The 22,455-nt window shown below is 52.2% G+C and overlaps 1 protein-coding gene across 1 annotated transcript in view; it reads right to left on the reverse strand.

Annotated features, from left to right (window-relative positions):
• The window catches only part of LOC146196629 (uncharacterized), a 381,051-nt gene that overhangs the window by 69,744 nt on the left and 288,852 nt on the right, over positions 1-22,455 (reverse strand). The window contains exon 5 of the mRNA XM_084598397.1: positions 21,314-21,767. Within this exon, the coding sequence (XP_084454523.1) occupies positions 21,314-21,767 (454 nt within the window). The remainder of the gene's footprint in view (positions 1-21,313; positions 21,768-22,455) is intronic.

Raw genomic sequence — 22,455 nt, forward strand, 5'->3', positions numbered from 1 at the left:
ACACACACACACACACACACACACACACACACACACACACACACACACACACACACACACACACACACACACACACACACACACACACACACACACACACACACACACACACACGGAGGTAGCCTCCGCCACCGCGGCACGACGTATAAATACACCGGCTCCCGCATGCAGCAGCAGCAGCGCACAACCGCCGCCGTGCCCCCACCGCGTAATTTGAGGTTCGCCTCCTTCTCACCAAAACTCCAACGCCACATTCCTTCGCGGACACGCGTCGGGCCATTAAAGGACGGGGCTTGGCCCCTGCGCGACCCGCCGCCGCATGCCAGTAGCCACCCAGGAATGGCCCCAAAGTAAAAGCGAGAGAAAGCGAGGCCACCTGAACTTCAACGGCTAGACCGACCCCTTCTCTGCCACCTCTCGGGGACAATAGGGCAGCCAGAAAATGCAAGCAGTTCCCTTGCTCTCTCTCTCTCTCTCTCTCTCTCGCTCCCTTCTTCCTCAGTTTCGGGGACGTTGTTTTGCACGGACATGACGGCGTGTGACCTAGCGGTTAAACTGCCCCCGCTTCGTTGTCGTCATACGAGCCCTGCTGGACGCGCGTGCACACTGGCACATAGGAGACGTGCTTTATTTATTTTGCATACGTGGTAAAAGTGTCTCGCTGCCAAGCCGCTTTCACTTTTGCAGAAAAGTGTTTTGCTGGGCACAGAGTGCCTCGATGCCAGCGCGACGGCGGCGTTGGCATCGAGGCGCTGGACGAGTACTGGACGAGGGGACAGGAACGCCCTCTTTCGAGAGGCGAACGGTGAACTATAGGTGCCCGCGCGGGAGAAAAAGTGAGAAGACATGGAAGGCAATACGTTCCCGAAAATGATAAGTTCCGAAGAGATAACCGTCTAACCTCGTTGCCGTTTTATCAGCATCTAATAATCGCTCTAAAGACGAGATTGAAGAGAACGCTGCCTATTTATAGTGACCGCGAGTTATCGACGTGCAGTCTGTGAAGTGAGTTTAGTGACAAGTTGCTTTCGACGGAAATTTTGAAGGGCGGCAAGCTAATGCAAAAGCAAGCACTAGACATGATAGAGAATTTCCTGAAAACCCCAGCCTCAAAACCGAGAACCAAAGCGGCTCAAAGATGAGTAAGAATGCAAAGCCGTGATAATGCAGGAAGGTCCGGGCGACAGTAGTTCACCTCAAGCGTCAGCGAACCCGCTACGCCATGATGGCGATACTAAAATAGGCAGCTGTGCTCGGTATCCCGTGACGACACCCCGCTTGCGTTGCGTGCCATTGATGCAGCGAGCGTGCGCATATACGCGCCATTCGTCACAGGCATGCGCGCAAGCGTAACGCGCTCACCGTGTCCGCGTTACGACTACTGCGCGCGCGCCGGCGTCGCCACAGAGCGCTACATGTTACCACCGGGCGGTCAGCCCCGAAACCGCGCGAGCCGCATTTAAACAGTCGGGGTGGTGAATAAGAATGAAGGAAGGCTAGGGGCATTCAGCGGCCGCGGTCACTGAAAATAGAACCGCCGGCAGTATATAAGTGCGAGCGACAGCCACCAGTAGAGAGCGGTCACCCAAGCCAAGCGTGTTGTTCGCTACCTGCCGAAAAGAAAAAAAAAACGAAAAAGAAATCCAGTGTTTTGGGCCACAGGGAGGCGGATAAGAATGGCAGAAATTTCGCGACAAAGCTGGCAACGTTCACAGGCAACACGTGGTCGAAAGGTTTATCACTGCATTGTTTTATCTCTATCTTTTTCTTTTGGCGATATGTTGGTGCAGTCGCTGATAAATGTTTGTGCTCGGCTTCTATTGCAGGCAGGACAGGCGAACCATCTAGTCAGTGGCTCTCTTTATAGGGCATGACAAGGGTTGGGAAATACCGCCGATCAGCGGATTTCAAGGTGTTATATAGGAACGTTTCACAGCATGTCGCTATAGACTATACAAGTCCACTTCTCTCATGTGCACTTTCACTTTGGATCGAGAGCTCCCGAAGTCACGAACTCTAGAAGCCCTGCAAATGTTGCCTTCGGTATAGCTCGCAAGATTTAAGCTGAGCCTCTTTCTATAAAGTTCCAAGTTTACAGGGTTTGTGACCGGGCCCTGTGCAGCGAAGATCCAGTACAATGTCGGTATTTCAAAGCGTTCGCAGGGCTGACAAGGTAGCTTCCCCCTACCCAAAAGTAATAAATATTTGCTCAGTTGATCCTATTCAGAGATAAAAGCTTTCTCATTTAACTTTTTCGCGTGCATCTGTTCCACATGGGCCCAGTGGCAAAACAATAGAGTTTCAAATACTTTCAGATGAACGGCGCGGCGCGGCTTCGACAATTTTCAGCCTGAAATCGAACTCCGCGAAAAAGAGAAATAGCCTCCTTTCACTGCGGCACAAATGTTCCCCGGCTCCCAAATATAACCACGATGGAAGCGATTCAGCAAGTCGGCATCGCGTAGCAGCAGACCTGTCTGCCGCCGTTTCTGGGGCGGAGTGTCATCAGGGAACCGCGACGCGTACTAAATAAAAGAAAAAAAAAAAAAGTCACTTATACAGGCACACACAAGCACCGGCCGCGCCGCACGAGAACGGGGCGAAATTTGCGTTCACTCAGGCGTTCGAACCGCGGCGACGAAGACCGACCGCCGACAAACGAGGCCTAGCGCCTTTCGTCGCCCGCTGCCATTGTGCTACGCGCGTTTTGGATAAAAGAACTCGCAATAATCAAAGAGCGCGTTCGGAGCGAGGTCTCTGCGTTGTTACGGCTCGCGGAGATGGTAATGGCGCGGCCGCAATCGGCGACGGCGTCCTAAACGAGGGGAAATTTAGAATCAATGGACCGTTGCCGTCGGGAAGACAGACGCACACACGTGGACAGAGAAGAGGGGGCTGTCTGCCTACTGCACACACCCCTTCTCCTCCCCGACCTCCTCGCGCGTGCTCTCTCTCTTCATATCTGGCCCGCTCGCTTTGCAATGTGCGCGACTATGTAAACTGAGCGCGATTCGTCCGTAAAAAGGAATTGTTCGCGCCGATCTCGGTATGGCCGGACCGAAGAACATGCACAGAAAGAAGCTGGTGGGGAAGAGATTTCATTTTATTTTTCTCCCCACCCCTCCCCCTCCCTCTCTCTCTCCCTCTAAGTAAAGAGCGCAGCGTTAACTGCTGCTGGCGTGAACTCGATCGCCGTCAAAGCGAAGTTGACGCCGCCGTTGTATAAAGACGGCGTCGACGTTGGCGTCGCGCACGGTGTGCCTGTGTTTGTGCGTACCGACGTGCGACGACGCGGTCTGACGCTACCGCCGTGCTACCGTGACGAGCGCAAAAGGCAGGACGAAGGGAGATGAACGAACGAAGAGAAAGATAACGTACGAAGAAAGAAATAGTAGCGAAAAACCTGCGTGTGCCTCTTTAGCGGCCGCGCTTATGCTGTCGGCAGCAGCAGCTGCAATCAGACCGAAGCGGGAACGACAAAGGGGAAGAGTGCGAAGGCGAATAAGGTCGACAAATGAATAAAGCTCCGGTCTCATTCAGTGGGAACGCCAACTTAATTATATAGTGGCCGAAATTATGTACCCGCGATCGGGGCGAAATCAAACGCGACCGAAGTGACGGACCGTGCTCACCTAACTAGCTCGAATGTTCCCCGCTATCAAAGCTATGAGGACAGCTTTACGGATGAAATTATCAGTGCGAAAACACGCACACAGATGCCAGAGCCGTGTAAAGATATGGTCAACTGTCACTAGTTCTAGAGCGGGTAATTCAAACAGTGCTTTCGCGCGGTATATCGTTAACATTTATGATGAGCTCGTGAGGTATAGTCGTTGACCCCGAGACGAGGATCATAGAAGTTCCTGCTTCAGCAGCTGCACCCAGGGACATCAAGGCAGCGGTTTATTCCGGTAGAGTTTTTGAAAGTGCGTACACATAATAGACCGAACGGCGGTGGTCAGAACACTACGCGATCACTGCAGAGCAATAATCGAAAACTGCATGAAAAGAGTGAACATGCCAGCGCCGAATTTCTAAACAAACCAAACCTGGAGAAGCCACGCCACCCGGCCAAGACATCACAAGAACCAGCAGTATTGGAGGAAAGGGCGTAGGCATTTTTAAAGAAAAAAAAAAAAAAACCCTGGCAAAACGGAAGTCCAATAAAATGACTGAACCATGGACCTCGCGACGAGCGATTACTCCGCTAAGCGGCTGTCTGCGCGCTGATCGACCGTTTCTTGTTAGTCTCAAAGGAAAGTGCTAGTTAGCCAATGCGCAGTCATTTCTGGCTAGGCGTTCATAAAGCAGTTAACGACGCCGTCAAGCGAAGCAACCAAAGAAGAACAAAAAATCGTCCCATCAACAAGCGCGCGCGATAGCTGTTTTCGATCGGCCGATTTATCGCGAAAGCCGCCGTCCGACCGCACGTGTAGCGGGCACGGCCACATGTTGCTGCTTCCGACGAATCTCCCGTTGGAAGGGAAATCGATTTCTCGCCGCCGATGCCCAGCTGGACGCCAGCGCGTTTCATTTCCAAACCAAGCGGGGCGGGGGAGCGGCGATTCAAGGCGATTCAGCGGCGGCGGCATAAATGCCCTTGTCCCTTCCGCGTCTCAGATCCTGTTATTTTACTTCCCCCCTGTCTCGTTTGTTTCGCCTCCCTCACCTGAGCCTTCCGCAGACCCTTCTCGGCCGGCCGATCTATATAACTGATCACCGCACGCAGTCTGCGCCGCACTAGACACAGTGGCGCGCACGTGAGCGCCATCTTTCGGGTCCCATACGCGTGTCTGTGCGTGCGCGAGCATATTCCGACGAACGCATGGTCCAACGCGAAACTTCGCAGCGGTGGTCCTTTGCGAACGCGCGCCTTGTGTTCCCGGTCCTCTAATGAGCTTGCCCCCTCCTCCCCAGCGCGTTCTGTCTCCGTGTGCGCTTTATTATTGTGTGTTTCTTTGTTTCTTCCGAGCGCGTAGCCGATTGTTTTGCGCCTTTCTCACGAGGAGCGGGGCGACTGTACGAACCTCACGTGACCCGCGCACTACGAACCTCACGTGACCCGCGCACACTGTGCGGTTCGTTATCCATCACGCCCGCCGGCCACTGATTGGAATCGAATCGAAATGAACTTGGCGGGGCATCAATCTCGAGTCAATTACGAGCGCTCGATGGTGGTGGAGGGAAGAGTCGTGCGTGCGCCGGTGCTGCCGGGTTTGGGGATGCCATTGGGGGAGGGGGTGCAATAAAGTGAGTAGCGGCAGATTTCGGCGTGGGTGAGAGTGGCGCCAGAGATGCAGTAGAGAAGAAGCTTGAAGAAAATCACCGCTGTGTCCTTGCGCGTGATGGTGATGTGGAGGTGGCGGCGGCCTACAGTTTGACCTTTCCTATAGGTGCATGCTTTCTGTCGCTTCAGTGTGGAAGAGAAGACAACGTGACCTCCGAGACGGCGGCGCGCTTCTGTGTGAAAAACGGTCCAGAAGGGTTCGGTTAAACGTGCGTTGAACAATTACGGATAGGTTCCTTGAGAATATTAAGAAGGATCAACACGCGATACACAGCCGGACCGAGTATCGCCGGTTCGGTTACCGGTAAAGCATAGCGGTAGCTTTGTGGCCTGCTTCTATAGGTAACTGTGCAAGTGTGTAGAGGTGTTATTACTACTACCTGTGTTGTTCATGAGAGCTTCTGGTGCCAGCAGACGGAGAGAAACGAAAGTCAGGACTATCGTATGTGCGCGCTTGTCGTTGATATACGAAGTGTATACATGCTGCGTACTTAAACCTGTCCTTACTCATTCTGGCCTTTTTTTCTTTTTTTTGAGTCCTGTTCGGACAAAGTTCCTTTAGAGCAGGATGACCCCCCCCCCCCCCCCCCCTCGCACACACACACTTTCTTTGTTAGCGACATTAACCGGGGGGATGCGAAATAGCCTTCGCACCACACATCGTATATACGGCCTGCTAACAGTCCTCCGTACTTCAGCGGCACAGCACAGCTGGATTCGAGAGGCTTTTCGACCGGTCACAGGCACTAGTCTGTGTGACCTGTGTTCTCTCGTTAACGCGCCGAACGCGGGAGGGGGGCCAGGCACCGGGTGAGACAAAGCAGCGCTGTCAACGGAAAACTAATCTCTCTTGTTCTTCCCCCTCTACAATTCTCTCTCCCCGCAGTTTTCATTGAGGTGTAGAGAGCAGGAGAAAGCAGATCGCTCGTCCCACGAAGTAAGAAGGCGGTGGAAAAGTTATGCAAGTACACCGCCGTCGTCGGTCGGAAAGAGAGGACGACGGGTCAGCCGCCGGCGCGCGAATACGCGCGCAGTCTGCATTCCTACCGCGAAGTAGTATACCCAAGACAGCTGCACGCGCGCCACACACCACCACACGCCACCGAGGCAGCAGCAGCAGCAGCTGCCCCTCTTCTTTCAGCAGCCTCACCGGCCAGCACCCGCCGAACTATAGAAGCCCAGCCCCGTGGGTGTGACCCTGCCCGCTCCTGCAGCACACACACACGCTCACTCTGCTCGAGAAGCGCAAGAAACGTCAGCGTCCAAGAACAAGAGGCGAGGCCCGGCCACAGGAGAGATGTATATATGTACGCCATACGTGGCGCACCCAGCTCTGACCCGCGGCAAAGCCAATTAGAAGAAGCAGGGCCCGGCCCGCGCACACATATTGTAAGTATACGAGGGCCTGGTTCGCTTGCCCTTGGTTTTCTGGATGGCTAGCTAGCCAGCTTCCCGAGAGCCCCCACCCGCAAAAGGCCAAAACGTCGTCTCCGGGATCTCGTCTTCGGAGAGGCAGGCCTTGACCCCCGGGCCAGCCTCGGCAGAGAGCACCCCGGTCGAAGGCACAAAGTGCGGGAGCGGCGAAAGCTCGGTTGGCACCGTGGGGTTCATCGCGTACTCGTGCAGCCTTTCTATTTCTAAGTGCTTTTCTTTTTTTTCTCGTACCTTTCGCTTCGTCGTTACTCTCTCCTTGGCACCACCCCCCTTCCTGGCACATGAGAGAGGCCGCTCGCGCGGCACCTCTGGTTCAGCCCCGCTTGCATGCATTACGAGCTCGTTCAACTTTCACCCTGCTCTCGCACTGCCAATCTCGCTCGAAGAAGAGAACACGCCGGCCGTTGTTTAGCCCGAGCAGCGCTGGTCCATCTATAATACGCCGAGCGTGAGTGCGCGGACCTCCCTCGAAGTGTCACGGTTGATGAGATCAATTTCGGCCTTCGCGTAACCTTGCGATAGCTTTGCTTATTGCCGCGTATATAAAGCGCGGCGCGCACCCTCAGAGTGCGCGGCCGCTCGGCGATATAATGCGTCTGTCTTGGCGGAGATGGAAGAGCGCGCTCGCCTTGGGTGTCCCGTGCTCATGCTTGCAACAGAGAGCTCGGTCGTGTATCAATTGAAAACGAGCATTGGACGGAAGCACGAAACGAAATGGAAAAATTTCAGAACCGCGAGATCAGCTTACCCGCTCTGCGGCAGCAAATATTACCCACTTAATAATCAATCAATTAATCTTTGTTTAATGTGCGCAGGAACAACCATACTGTTTTTGTGCTGCAGTACAACAACAACAACTAATACTACTACTACTACTACTACTACTACCACTACTACTACTACTACTACTACTACTACTACTACTACTACTAATAATAATAATAATAATAATAATAATAATAATAATAATAATAATAATAATAATAATAATAATAATAATAACTAAAGACGGTGGTGTGGAAGAAGGCTCTATTCCGAATTTTCTGACGTATACTGCTTTGGCCTAATGTCCAGGCCACGGGGCTGCATTGATTGCCCGTGTAGTCGGTCACTGAAAACCAGAATCCATGGGGCTCCGATATATGACCCGGAAACGTGAGATTGAGATTGTCTCCAAAAACTTAGGCAGTTCGGAGCCTCGAGATATAACGGAAAGCCTTTTTCCCTATAGTATAAGAATTAGCGAACAAGCGATACAATTTTACCAGAGGCGGACAATACATCAATAACTTTTCCGATTAAGAGAATCGAACATTTAGTTGCTTTCTTCTTCATTAGATGAAGAATGAACAGGGTTCAAGGGCTCAAGTGGAAGTGCTCAGGGTTCAAGTACCAAGAGAATCCCAAGTGCCACTTCTCAGCACTAATTATAACTGAAATGCGTGCCAATTGCACTTCTACGTAATACCTGTTTAAATTGTTCGGCGCGAACTGAGCGCGACTAAAGTAATTTTGTTTTTCTTTAATTGCAACAAACCGTATTGGGGAGCGCTACGGAGTAATTTTGACCACCTGGGGATCTTACTATGCGCTGACATAGCACAGCACACGGACACCTCTTCGTTACTCTGCGAATGTTCTCGACCCTCCTAATCACTACATTCTTAGCTTCAAAAAAAATTCGAGCATGTGATGTTTTCCGCTGCTCTCGCAGAAAAGAAGACGCAACGCCAAAATGAAAAGTGACTGCTCTGAAGAACGCATAGCGTAAGCCGCAAATATCACACGACCGCGGAATACTGCAAGCAGGGAACACACAAGACAGCGCAACTAATGTGATTTGCTGGAACCGTTAATCATTTCAAATATTCCTTGTCGAAGCGGACGAGATTGTAGGTGAAGGATGGCTTGGTAAAATACAAGAATACGATAGACAAGGAGCGAAGAGATTATTGGAGATAGAGCACTTTAATGCATCTCGGCGTGCGTGCGTATATACGCGGAACAACGAGATCGTTCACCCGCTCCGATTCTCACAATCGACTTCAGCCGGGGCGCACAACAACACAGCTGCAGAAAACAAACAAGGGAACCGCACGCGAGGGAAAATAAAATCACGGAATTGCCCCACCGGCTGCTAATATAAAGCACACGGAAACGCAAAGTCTGACCGAGCCACGCATGTGGACAGCTGCCGTACGCTATGCAGGCGAGAGCTGACTGAGCGTACGTTGCGTGTCGTGCAGCCGTGCGCTGCCGAACCGGAACCTGACGGGCCATTACTGCTCGGACTACTACTTTTTATCTCTTTCTTTTTTTTCCTGCTCCGTTGTTTCCGCCAGAGGGCAGCGATTCCTCGCAACCGTACGGCGCACGCGTGCCCGGCAACGGCTAAAAAAGCGTCGTTCACGCTCACGACTGCGTGAGTAATGCACGCAGCAGTGAACAACGGTTCGCCTCCAAAGACACACACGGCGACGCCAGCGACGCGCGAGTATAGTGCCTAGAATATCGCGAGTGCAGAAACGTGCGTGCACACCAGCGCCACGCCGCGTCGACTTGGGCAGAAGTCAGCGCCATCTGCGGTGGCGCCGTCACGCGAGCGCTGGACGCAACCTCGGCTCGCATTCGGAAGATCCGAGAGCTATAATCCGGGCAAGTGGGGTAGAACACGTCGCAAAACTTAAAAACTGCATAAATGTGCGCACGTGATTGTATGTTGTGACGTTGCTATAAAATGAGCGATTTTGCTCATTTTATAGGTGGGTGGATGAGGTTAAGAAGTTCGCAGGGGTCAAGTGGATGCAGCTAGCACAGAACCGGGTTAAGTAGAGAAGTATGGGAGAGGTCTTCGCCCTGCAGTGGGTTTAGTCAGGCTGATGATGATGATGATGACATCGCATCAGCATTCAAAAAGCACAGCAAGCCCGCAGTCATGATTAACAAGGGTACCTATTGCAACAGTCGACACAGAGGAAGAGAGAGAGAGTCGTAATAATGAAAAAGACTGCAGTCAACCAGGCTGCGAACGCAAGGGACCTTTTTTTTTTTTTTCCTAGCTTCATCTTCAACCCGAAGCACGAATATGCGCTCGGAATGCGGCTGATGACTAAGGTTGTCTGGTCACAAGCACTAATCTAACGACGCAAGTGGCTTGACGGCGCCGATCAGACCTCTTAGTGCTCCTTCAGGGAACACGCACAGGTGTAATCGCATCTACTATCGAAATACTGATTCTGCTCCCAAGTTCACACCTATGCACAAAAATGCCGCTCCCCGAGATCGCGCGGGAGACAACTGCAGAGCCGACGACGCAAGGTGCGAGAAAATGCCTTGAACTCCAAGAACTTGGCCGATCCACGCGCCGCTTCGATCCGGATCGCATCACCACGAGTAGGGGAGGAAGAAGGGGGGGACAGCAAGCGGCCAACGGGTTGAAACAGCTGTCGATGCAGAGCGCCCGTTGCCAGCGGCGAGCTATCGCGGCCACTTTGTATTCCATTCAGGGAAAAACAGTACGTCTCTTTCTCTCTCTCTTTCCACCTTTCTCCCAGCTCCCCTTCACTGCCCTGGAACAGATGGTTTCCAAGGACGGCCACTGCGGTTCAGGATTCAGTGTCGGCACGCGGAGGAATTTGCGCGCGATGCGTGCGTCGCATGCGCGCGCAACAACGCATGCGTGTGTGACTGTCGCCCTCTCAGAGCCAAGGCTTTGGCCGAGGCCTGGGCTTTCCCCGCCACTTAGCGAGGCAGCCTCGCGAAATTGCAGCTGCCGCTCACGCAGCTGCCGGAGATAGCACAAAACAACGGACAAAGGGGAAAGGCAAGTATTAAAGAATCGCAGATTTCTTTCTCCCTTTATTCATTTATTTTTATTTCTTTTTTTTTTTTTGGGGGGGGGGGGGGGGCGACATAACTGCTGGAACCCGATCGCGACTTAACAATTGGTCGCCCGCGCAATTTATTCCAATGGCACTGCTTGGCTTCGGGAATTCCTCTCAGGTTGCCCTTATCGGCTGACTCATTAGCCATGGATGCCCTGTACGAACGGTAAAGTGAGCGGCGGCGCCGAGTGCGTACTGGAGACGCTGAGAGCCTCCACAATTTAACAGGGAGAGGGGTATGTGGCCTGGAGCGAGCACGTCTAGGGTGTCTCGTATCGGGGCGAGGTCGCACAATCAGGATGGGCATTATACATAGTACAGTTCACCTTTGCCGAGGAAATGCGACAGATGGCAGAGATCGAGCGGAGGTCTTTTAACGCGTTCCATATCGGGACAGTATCCGTTATAGAAGTGCCGTGCTCGGGGGCAGCTGTTCGCGATCCTCAAACAAAGTACAATCGAGTCGATTACAGGTTGCAGTTTGGATGGGTATATCATAAACCGCGGTGCTGAGCTCCATCAAAAAAAGAAATAAAAGAAGAAACTACATTTACTTCGGTCCTTTAGGCGGTTCCTAGCAGCTCGACGGAGGGCTCGAACAAAAGATTGAGAGGCAGCCTTCACGAGCGTTCTCTGGCGACGGTGCCTTCTACGCAACTTGCATTCGGTAAAAATACAAGGAAGTCGCTTAAGGGAAAGAGAGATTCCTCGGGGCAGCAGTGTGGCCGGCTCACCTACCTGTCGAAAGCGATACAGGGTTGGTATCGAGGGCCGGAGCGCGCTCAGCAGTAGAGTAGGTCAGTAATCGCGACGTCACAGTGTGCCCTTCAGCCGCGAGTCAAGCGAGCCGTCAGAGTCGACCCCCACCCCCTCTTAAACTACCCCTCAACAGCCCCTGGAGCGGCGCTCGCAATTTTCGGGCGACAGGTTACCGGAGCACTCTTTCAAGGCGAGCCGAGTGGTGACAGCAGATCCTTCAACGTGCACGGGCACTGAGCACACACGCACCCAGGCCGGGCCTCCTCCTCTGCGCGAAGTCGCGGCCTCGCGTTCGACTCGGCGCGAAAATGCCTCCGAGAGAAAGAATGAAGATTAGAGTCCCCACCTGCGGGTTTCTTCCGCGCGAAGTCGCGGCCTAGCGTTCGACTCGGCGCGAAAATGCCTCCGAGAGAAAGAATGAAGATTAGAGTCCCCACCTCCGGGTTTCGAGGTGGCCGAGTGACGCAACGGAACGGCGAGCATTTCAAATGATGACGAGGTCGACATAAAGGTCGCGCGAGCACGAGCGCTCAGGGCCCGTTTTGCATCAAACGAGAGCGCGCACGCATAAGGACGGACCACGAAGCATAAACCAAGGAGCGGAATATAGAGCAGCGGGAAGAAGATGCGGTTCTCTTCTCCCGCTTCTTTGTTTTGCAGGAGAGGCGTATGAGGCGATGGCCGCACTAAATTCGAGATGAGAATACACCGAAGAAGAGGAAAGGGAGGAGAGCAATTTAGCAGCGAGCAGCCGTGCTGAAGTCCGGGTACCGTGTTCGTCCGAATAGAAGCAGAGCAGCGTATAAATCCCCTTCGTTCGTTTCCTTATTTCTTGGCTTTGTCAAGCCATTGCTGCGTTGAAAAAATGGCATGGTTGTGTGTTAATGGCTGCAGCTTTTCATGCCTTACTGCATGAATGCTATATCCTCCTTGCACAGCGGGCCAAAGGCCAGAAGAGAAGAGAGAGAAAAACATCCTTCTAACGCTCCACAGGGCTGGTTCAATGGTTAGGGGCTCGGCTGATGTGTCGCTTTTCGATGGAGGCGAAAATCCAAGCACCCGTGTGGTGTGCGATGTCAGTAGTGCATGCTAAATAAACCCAGGCGGTAGAAATTTCCAACGTCCTCCACTGCGGCGTCTCTCATAGCCTGAGTCGCTTTGGGACGTTATACCCCATAAACAAATCGAACTAAACCTCTGGCTAACACGAGAAAATACAAGGTCAGCTTTCCTAGACAACTCTGCGGAGCGACAAAATACAGTCAGCTCTTAATTGAACCTTTAAAAGCGTTCGCCTAGGGCCAGAAGCTAGAGTAATAAATGCCTGCTATTTAAGTCCTCTAAGAGCAGGAACTGAATACCAACGCGTTTGGAGTTGCGACAACTATATAAAGCGCCAGCATTTTACGACTGACTGACAACGTTGGAAGAAATACGCCCTCTAAAGCATCGCAACCGTATCTAATGCTCTCGTATCGTATAAGTGCCTGTTTTACTCGGGAAAGATCGAATTAATATACTCGTGACAACTCCTGTTGGATATACCGGCTGAGCAATAAGACATCAATCATGCCAACAACGTTGTAGCTAAGCCCGATGCTGCAAAGCCGATTCAGCGTTGTCAGATCACCTACTGCAATTATACGTCAGGGCTCTCCCGTGTACACATGGGAGAGTCCTGATGTTTGCGATGCGTTGCAGAAGACGCGAAGTTCGAAACTCCAACACCGACGCCATTTAGTCGCGCCGAAACGGTACACACATCCGTATAACACCACCGTAACGGCGACGTCATTCCGCAGGCTGTTCAGCAACAGAGGTCACGCGGCGGCGGCAGCGCCATAACATTTGCAATGAGGCTCGCGGGTGCGCGCGCGCGCGAGTCTCATCTCCAAGTCAGAGCGGGCCGACCCCATCCTCTCTGACCCGCACCGCAACAACCGCGGGTTCACGGCAGGGGGCCAAGGCTACATAAGCCGAGACAGCGACCCCGCCGCGCGACCCCCGGGCGAAAGAAGAACAATGGATGACATGGCGCGACCCTCGCTTCTCACCATCGCCGGCTAAAAACATGCGACCTCCGCAGAGATGGGGGCGAAGTCTAACCGCCAGGGGAGGAGAGACCCGACTCGCTAAGTGTCCGGGCGTCTTTATGCGCTTTTCTTGCCGAGGACTAATTGAGCATTATTCGCCGCCGTCGGTGGCTCTTATGTGCTCTGGGTACAAAACAGAGCTCTTCGGTGTCCGGCAGCTTCGGACTGGCCGCCGTACGATGAGTTCGTGTCCGTATGATTGGGGCACCACACTGCTCTTGGGCAGCTGGTTATACCTTTCTCGCTCTTTTTTTTTTTTTATATATATATCCAGAGGTTAGACAACGTGTAGTATACTGTATTTCATCTATGCGTGTACATCTGCGGTTTGTGGATATAGTAAATGAGACCGAGGACTTGATGGCAGATCCAAGGGTATGCGAGAAATTGTAAACAGGCTCAACTTGTAATGTGGAACGCTGGAGAGGTCCTAAGTAACGGTAGCTCCATACAAGTTCAATTACAGACTTTCACCCCGCACTCTAAATTCTATCATACTCAATCCAACTAGAGTCTGCCTTGGTGAGAATAAGAGCGAGAAACTAGCACCTGGCGATGCTCAGTCGCAAGCTGTAATATTATAACGTAATGCAACGCATACATCGGAGAAACAATAAGAGGACACAGAGAGACATATCATGGTCGGCTCAAAATTAGTGACCCAGTCTGAAGCACTGAAGTACGGCATGACACAAAGGTATCGTATTCCAAATGTATCAGAAGAAATAACATATGAACATCAGAAACGCCACAGGGCTCTTAAGTGCGTGTCAAGAACCAAGTTGGACACTGCACGAACGCTTATCATCAGCCGTATGTCGCGGCATTTCTCCCTTTTAGAAATGCTGCCCACGACATGCCTCTTATCTCGAGGACTCAAGCACTGCAGGAAACGGACGTTTCGGCCAAGTGGGTAACCCAAACTTCCCACATCACTATATGCTGCGAGAAAGTGAGCGACGATATGTCTTGTATAGCTCTTGGGGAGTTCCAGTATGTTTTGAAAAGCGTGGACATGGAGTCAGTCGTGCACTTTGTAATGGGGTGTATTGATGTCTCACTGCACATTGTGCAAGACGAAGTCATTGGCGAGTGCGTCTGGGTGTCCTTTCCAGGTAGAAGGCCGGTAGCCTGCAGTCTATACGAAATGCACCCATATGGCTAGATGGCATTGTCCCTATTTTATACATATTATATTGTGAATGAGTTGATTGCGAGACTGAACGCTCGCCCTACAGTATTAACCGAACGTGAGTACTTCTTCATTTCAGTTTATAAGAGATACAAAACCTGTAAGCGCACACAGATGCGTAGATTCGTTAAAAGTTTGTTCAAATCTACGACGTTACATGTGATGTTTTGCATAAAGTGTGTGCACCTGCTCTATCAAAGTTCATGTTTTCGTTCCAGAAAACTTCTCCAAGTGACAGTCCGCATCCTTCACTCGCGCGCTGTTTTGTTACGTTCAAGAAAAAAAAAAAAGCCTTTTATGCTGGATGATCCCAGCCAAGAAGCCACAGCAACGGCGCGAGGATAAAGCCTCGATATAAGGAGCGAGACCCGAATGCAAGAGAGAAAGAGAGAGAGAAAGATATGCTTTTTTTTTTCCCCCGCATTGCGAGGACGGATGGCGGCCGTAAGGTCGGGCGCGTGCCAGAGATCGATATGGGACCGTGACGTCAGCATAACTCATGCACCACGAGCCATCGGCGCCAGTAAACAAACGCATTGTCGTCGCTGCCTGGCGCGCTCCCTGTGAGCCCGCCTTGTGGGTGCGTGCACGCGCGAGAGCTATGACGGGATCGAGAAGAGGAGGAGGCGTCCTCTCTGTTTTTATCGCGTTTTGTGTTGCCATTGGTAACGCAAATCGAAACGCTCGGGCCCTGCCACTGACGCCCCCCGGCTCTTCTGCAGCACTGCGGATGTGCGATGGATGCGCGCGTTGCCTCATATCTCGAAGCCCGAGTACCTTCTCCTCCTCCTCCTCCTCCGAAAGGATCATGCGGGATGAACGGCCGCTAATGCGCAACCCGGCGAATCATTTTGCGCCGGAAAGAGAGGTTCGTATATATAATAGATATACACCTTCTCTATGAGCGGGGCACGCGTAAAAATATCTCACAGAAGGACCGAAAACGTCGGTTGTATCATCGAAGTGTATAGGGTACATATACACTTTGATGAATGCAATGATGATTTATCTTAGTGTTAAGTTTAAGCTGTCATGACTGTTGAACTGCGGGCTGTTGCACACAACGGGATTTCGGCTGTCACGGCGTTAAGACGATAACGTATACTTGCGAATAAGATGCCCGTGCCTGCTAGAAATACACCGACGCCCACAAACAAAAGGCAGCACGCTCAAAGTGACCACGAATTACTTTTAGGCCTATAGGCGTAAATGTAATTCGTCATTCGCGGCCAATTCGCTCCTTCTTCGCGCTCGTTTCTCAGTGGAGACAATCCCCATTCCGTCGCGACCGCTCAATTTTATGCCCGGCAGCAATATGTATCCGGACACTGTTCTGCGAATGTGTACAAATGAAGCACGTGAGGTGGTAAACGGGTCGTCAACACGTGGACGCTAGTCGGGACATCGTATACATATGCTTGGTGCACGATCGTTATTGTCGAACAATGCTGCCCCGCACTCAGCCTTGCGCGACAGCACCCAACACCGCCGCCTCAGAAACAGCGCTATATAGCCACCAGGTAATGGCGAGGGACACGCTATGAGGAGTTGACGCTCGCTGCCGTGTATGCAGTTTCAGACGTGCATGCGTGAAAGTTCTCTCTTTCGCCGAGCACGCTATACGGCGGATTGCGTAATTCAATATCTCTGCCTCCATGCTTCGCTCTATTTATTTCTCTTCCTCTTTACTCTCCAAATGACACGAGAGAAAATATTGACTGACGGGGCACATATGCGCGCGCCGAAGAGTTTGTATGAGAGCTGCATCATACCTGCCACCTCAAACAAAGTCACACTGAGACCATGGTTTAAGTTGAGTTATTCCATGATACCGCGACTTGGGGAAAAAACTGTAGATACACTAAGAAAGAGCACGCAGACTTTTAGTAAAAGTTACTCGCCACGTTTATATTAACATATACATTGCCGACAGGTGTAAACCTGTTGAACAGTCATTCAGAAAATGCTGGACATAGATAAGCTCACACTGAGACGCGTACGTGCGGCTGTTTCATAATACAAAGTTTGGACTTTGAGGGGCTTACAAAAACGCTGTCGGTAAACTAAGAAGTCCATATGAATTGAAACAATTGTCAAACGAAATATCACATCTTGAGTGAGTAATGAAGTGTGCGCGCGCTCTTCTACCGTTTCGGAGAGCAACTGGTAGTCGAGAGAGCGAGATAGAGAGAGATAGAGAAGCACTTTAAGAGTGTAAACTAGTGCAAACTAAGCGCTAAACATATCCTACGCCTGCTTAACCAAGGCAAGCTGGTCTTCCGTCGAAGGGAAGGGGATGTCGTGACTGGACTGGCCGACTAGGCAGAAGAGGCAGTGTTCTACACTGCCAAACAGCGCATGACAGTTGGAACAGGAAGGGTCTGAACGAAGACGTAAATGGGATTGTCGGGAGGGTGTAATAAGAGTGTTCGTTTCAATCCTACGAAGTATATGTGCTTGAGCAACGTTGAGATGTCGGTGGAGGCAGGGTACGTGCCTATACGTCGTTTTTAGTTGTGGCAATTTTCCTTAACTGTGCGTTTATACAACGCATCGTCCCAAGTCGGGGGGCTTGGCCATGGGATCAGTGGATGGGCGCAGCGCGTGCACTCGGATCTGCGAGTTTTCAAAGCGGCGAATAATACAGCCTGCTTACCTTATAAGACGCAAGCACCGTCCTACTTCCTAATGACAAAGAATAAAATAGAAATAAGGGGACACGCGTCAGATTTAAACCGGACACGCAGCAAAGAAGGAGACATTCAGAGACGAAAAAAAAAAAAAAAAAGAACGAGGTTCAACTGGAATACCAAGATTCAGTGAAGAGAAAGGCAGCGCAGGCCGAAAATTTCTCGGGTATCGATACGCACACGCACAAAAAGGTACGGCAAGATCGAAAGAAAACCAAGGGTGAGAGTGAACACACGTGACGCCACAAAGTTCTTCCTTCTTTTCCGCCACCCCCTCGTACAGGTCACAAAAAGAAATAAACCGCAATGCAGCATTTTAACAGGAGGAAAAGGGGGGGTCTATCGAACTCCTGCCCTTCTACGGGCACAAAGCACGACAGAAAGCACCGCACCCGCGAGGCAATTGCATATTCGCGCTGCACTCGGCACCCAAGCAGCACAGAGCACTTATCCGGAGGAACAAGAGAAAATGTTAGTTATAACAAAAGAGGACGGCTTCGAAAGCGAAAAGGAGGTGGGCGCATATGCGAAAGGAGAGAAAGGCCAGATGCGCGATGCATCGTGCCGCGGTCGAGACGCCCGGAGGACAGGGCGCGAGCCGCGGCCAGTGCGGCGGGAGAAAGCGAAGGGAGACCTCATGCAAGAACTTGAGAGAGGAAAGGAATGATAAGAGAAGAGACGCCGCGCTGAAGCCGTCTGCCGTTTGGGTTCGCGCACGGCTAGCGGGGGGAACGAATATTCAGAATAAGCGAAAGAGCTGCAAAACGGAACGGCATCTCGGAAAGAAAGAGCTCATTCGGATCGATTTTTGCGCCTGCAGTGGCGGTAAGGGTAGGGGGAAGAAAGGAAGGCACGCGGCATCTGCTCGGCGTTGTTCGTCGTCACAGCCAGCGAAAGCAAAGACACGGCGGGCCATCCGGCGAGAAGGAAAGCGAATGCGAATTTTATGGATTGGCGGGGGCAGCCGAGGAGACGTTCAGTGTGTCCACGGAGAGAGAGAGAGATAGTTGGGGGAAGCAAGCGCTGTCACGGTAACACTATGGTCGTTCTTTCGTTCGTGCCCGTGGTTCGAACGTTCCTCCTCTCTTTCACTATCCCTCCTCCTTCTCTAGATGGCGGCAGGTACCCGCTGTCCATGCGATTGGCGCTTGTTTTCTACTGAAGCCAGGCTCTAAATATAAGGCGCTCTAGGCGCCTCTGCACTACTCTACACTACGGGCGAAGCAAAAAACACGAGTGTGTGTGTTGAGAGGGAGTTTGAGGAACTTCTTTCTCGCGCAGATGGGTTCTGCATCTTGGCTTTTGCGACTCTCCGACCGCCGGTCGTTCTTTCGTTCGTGCCCGTGGTTCGAACGTTCCTCCTCTCTTTCACTATCCCTCCTCCTTCTCTAGATGGCGGCAGGTACCCGCTGTCCATGCGATTGGCGCTTGTTTTCTACTGAAGCCAGGCTCTAAATATAAGGCGCTCTAGGCGCCTCTGCACTACTCTACACTACGGGCGAAGCAAAAAACACGAGTGTGTGTGTTGAGAGGGAGTTTGAGGAACTTCTTTCTCGCGCAGATGGGTTCTGCATCTTGGCTTTTGCGACTCTCCGACCGCCGGTCGCCGTCGCTTATCGCATTTGGGCGCCCGACCGAAAGCGCACAGACAGCGCTCGATGACTGCACTCGCCCGCGCGCGGTTTTTGTAAAGGACAGCGCGCGAAGCGTGTCTATCTTCCGAGCGAGCGTGGAGAGAGAGAGAGAGCGCTCAGTCCAAATGCTGGGTCAACGTCGAGAGCTGCTGCAGCTGCCGCTGCGTGCACGCGCGTGTGTGTGGGTGGCTGTATTGACCGGTCGCCATATTGCTGCTACAATAAGGGCCCTCGGCTATCCGACCTCTTTTGCTCTGGGAGCGAATTGTTTGGCGCCCAATGACGTCTGAGACTGCTAGATGCGCTTTTTACTTTGTTGGTGTTCCTTACTCGCTACACTCAACCTCGTCAGAGAGGCTATGGAACTTTGGAGGCGAACGAGAACAATAAGCATAGTATGTCTTGAGTCGAAGAAAACGGATTACAGAAAGTCTGTCTCTGCATCGAGCCCTTCGGGATTCCAATTCCAATTAATGTTTCATAAGTACATCTCATAGGAAATGGAAAAGAAATAAGACATCTGCACTGGGAAGTTCTATAACATCCATTTAACTTGCGACTGGCACATTGTGAATATGAGAAGGATGAAATAAAAACAAAAAAAAAAACAAAAAAAAAACGAAGTGGTGTGTGAGAAAAACTAACAGCCTTCCCACGAGACATCTAACGGCGTTCTCCTAAAGGTATGCCACTGGGTGTCAGACAGGCAATCGAACGGAGTTTTCGCGGACGTTGTTAGCATACGCGCACACGAACTGACACGAGAGAGAGCTGTGCACTTTGCGTGCATTCCATTGTCCCAGGCGGCTGACTAGACCAGCTAAAGCGCACGCATTGTGTTTGGAAAGTATTTCGATTGATCCTGCGATCTCGTGAAATTCAGAAACCGCTGTCTTGGCGCGTACTGACAATCTATCTGTTCACGCGACGTTAATCGCATCATAACTGTGAAAATTTACTGCACCATGCAGGGTAGACACAGCGAGATTGGCAGCTAGCAATCGATCCGATGGGGCTCATCGGATCGGTTGTATCTCGCTGCGAAGTTATTAGCTTCAATATATGCTTGCCATACATAAAGGCACAAGGTATGACGTCACCTTCATTAGGCTTATCCTTCACAACACCGTGCACGTTGTTTGCGTTACGCTGTCGCCTTATGAAGGCACCCGAACAGAGTCGATCTGCACCCGCTAACCTACCGAGATCAATAATAGACCCTGTCCGTCAGCTTCTTGCAATCGATTGCTTTATACAAATGGCGCACCATGTCAAGGTTTAGACGTGCTTGCAAGGGCAGACAATGTGGAAGGTGTACAGATGACGCTGTGAGTAGGTGGAACCTTTTCACTCAGTAAATGCCGCGTGCTGCACGCCTATGATGACGGGGAGCGTCAGCTGTAAAAGGTTAGCTGAGAAATGCTCCTCGCGAGAACTGTTGCGTCAATAAAGAATTTTCAGCTTCAAACAGATTTCATTCGACATACAGGCAACGAGTGAAACTGATTCAGCGGTCGTGGGGATCTCCAGGATGCTTTGTGTGACAGCAAACTGCGCCGACTGAGTCTGCAGCGTCACGTTTAGATGGATACTACGAAGATCTCTGCGATGCCACTTGATGAGCAAAGAAGCAAATAAAACTTACTATGAGAGGGCGTATTACATGAGCGAAGAAGCAAGTCAAACTTAACAGAAGAGAAAGTATTACAAGCTAGCTATGAGCGACTTTTATCATTCTTTTACCCGCTCAGCTCCTTTTCTTAGCACTTAAATCACGTGACTTGTTTCACACAATCCAAAACGCACACGAGCGGAAGCATTCACCACGCTGCGTGGATACTATGGAAAACCTGATGCATGAAATAATCAATCAAACCTTTGCCGCATAAAAATTTATTGAGTTCGATCTAACGAAAACGGAGATGAAATTGACACAGGCCTTACTAGAGCAGCGGAGGAGTAACACCAAGTAGAACTGCACCGTTTTACGACAGGAAAGTATTAAATTCAGAGGACAAGCCATTTCAGCTGGTACCTAACATACCCGACAGCTGGGCGCCCCGTGAAGTTTATTCGCGGTACGGAGGTTATCTTCACTGGCTGTCTTTCTACAGCGAGAAAAAAAAAAAAAATGCGAGATGCAATCACAAACCAGGCCATAGGCATTAATGTCACTGCGACGAGCAGACGGTTCGCGGTATTTTTTTTGAGGAACAGACTGAACTTTTTAGAGCGTAAGTCTACTTGCAGGTGCTGGGTAGAGAGGCATGCTGCCGGCCTACTGGAACAGCATAGACGAGGAGATAACAACAAACGGCAGATATAAGGAGATGTACTCACCCGTCCTGTCCGGTTGGGTTGTTGTACTTGGCGGCGAGCGACCTCATGAAGTCCGAGTAGTTCCTCGTCATCATCTCCACCTGTTTGAGCGCCGGCGCTGCCAGCGTCTGCCTGTCGACGGCTGCCTGCGCCGCAGCGGCCGCGATCACGCCCGGAGGGAACGGGTGTCCCGGCACGAGGCCCGGCCGCAGGCCAAGCACGAAACCCAGCCCGGGCGGGAACACCCGGGCGGGCGACGGCGAGGACTGCGGCGACGCCGTGTCCGATTCGGGAGACAGCCTCTCCACCTTGATGTCGCTGGCCGGATGCGTCAGCAGCGCCGTCCCGTTGACCGGGAGTAGCTGCGACGCAGCCGACGACCGCTTGCGTCGGCTCGCCGTCGTCACGCCGGCCGGACCGACACCCACGACACCACCGTTGCTCGTCGCGCCGCTGCTCGCCGCCGCCGGTTTGTCTGTGGAGAAGTTAGCCATACACCGGTGAGCGACACGGAGCACAGCCACCACAAGCGGCACAGTGGGCACGAACACACATTGGGGAAGCACGCAGACGAAGGAGGAGGAGGCAGCGTTCTTCAAACGCCGTCAATCAACGAACGGCGCCTAGCACGACACACAGGTCGAAGCAGCGGACGAACGCGCGCGCGCACGACAAACCGAAACTGAAACAGAAGCGCGCGGATCCACTGAACGGAGGACTGACGCGCGCAGAGCGGTCCGGTGTGCGCGAAGCGCGCGTCGTGATCGGCGCGTTTTCTCTGCGTGGCGGACCGGAGGCTACGCTTTGCGAGTCGGGAAGGTCGGGAGGGAGAGGGCGACGGTGGCGGCGCTGTAGCGGAAAGCGCCTCACGCATGCGCCCGGCTGCGAACAAAATGCACAGGTCGCTCCATCTAGGGGGCCAAGCGGGCGTTAGCTGCCGTCGTCGGCGAGGTGCAGTCAAGAGGTGCGGAGGTGGGGAAGGAAAAGATTTGCGTGCGAGCGGGGCGCGCGCGATGAAGAGCAAAAGGAGGCGATCGCTTCTCCTCAGCTCGCGGAGGAGGAAGAAGAGGAGGCCCCAGAGAAGAGAGCGCAGCGGAGGAGCAGGGGAGGAGTTTCGGTTTTGGGTTCGCTTCCTTGACCGCTCCTCGCTCGCGCCATCCCCC

The sequence above is a fragment of the Amblyomma maculatum genome, chromosome 3 (genome assembly GCF_055883805.1).
Source record: "Amblyomma maculatum isolate TAMU_Amacu chromosome 3, ASM5588380v1, whole genome shotgun sequence".
NCBI classification, from domain to species: domain Eukaryota; kingdom Metazoa; phylum Arthropoda; class Arachnida; order Ixodida; family Ixodidae; genus Amblyomma; species Amblyomma maculatum.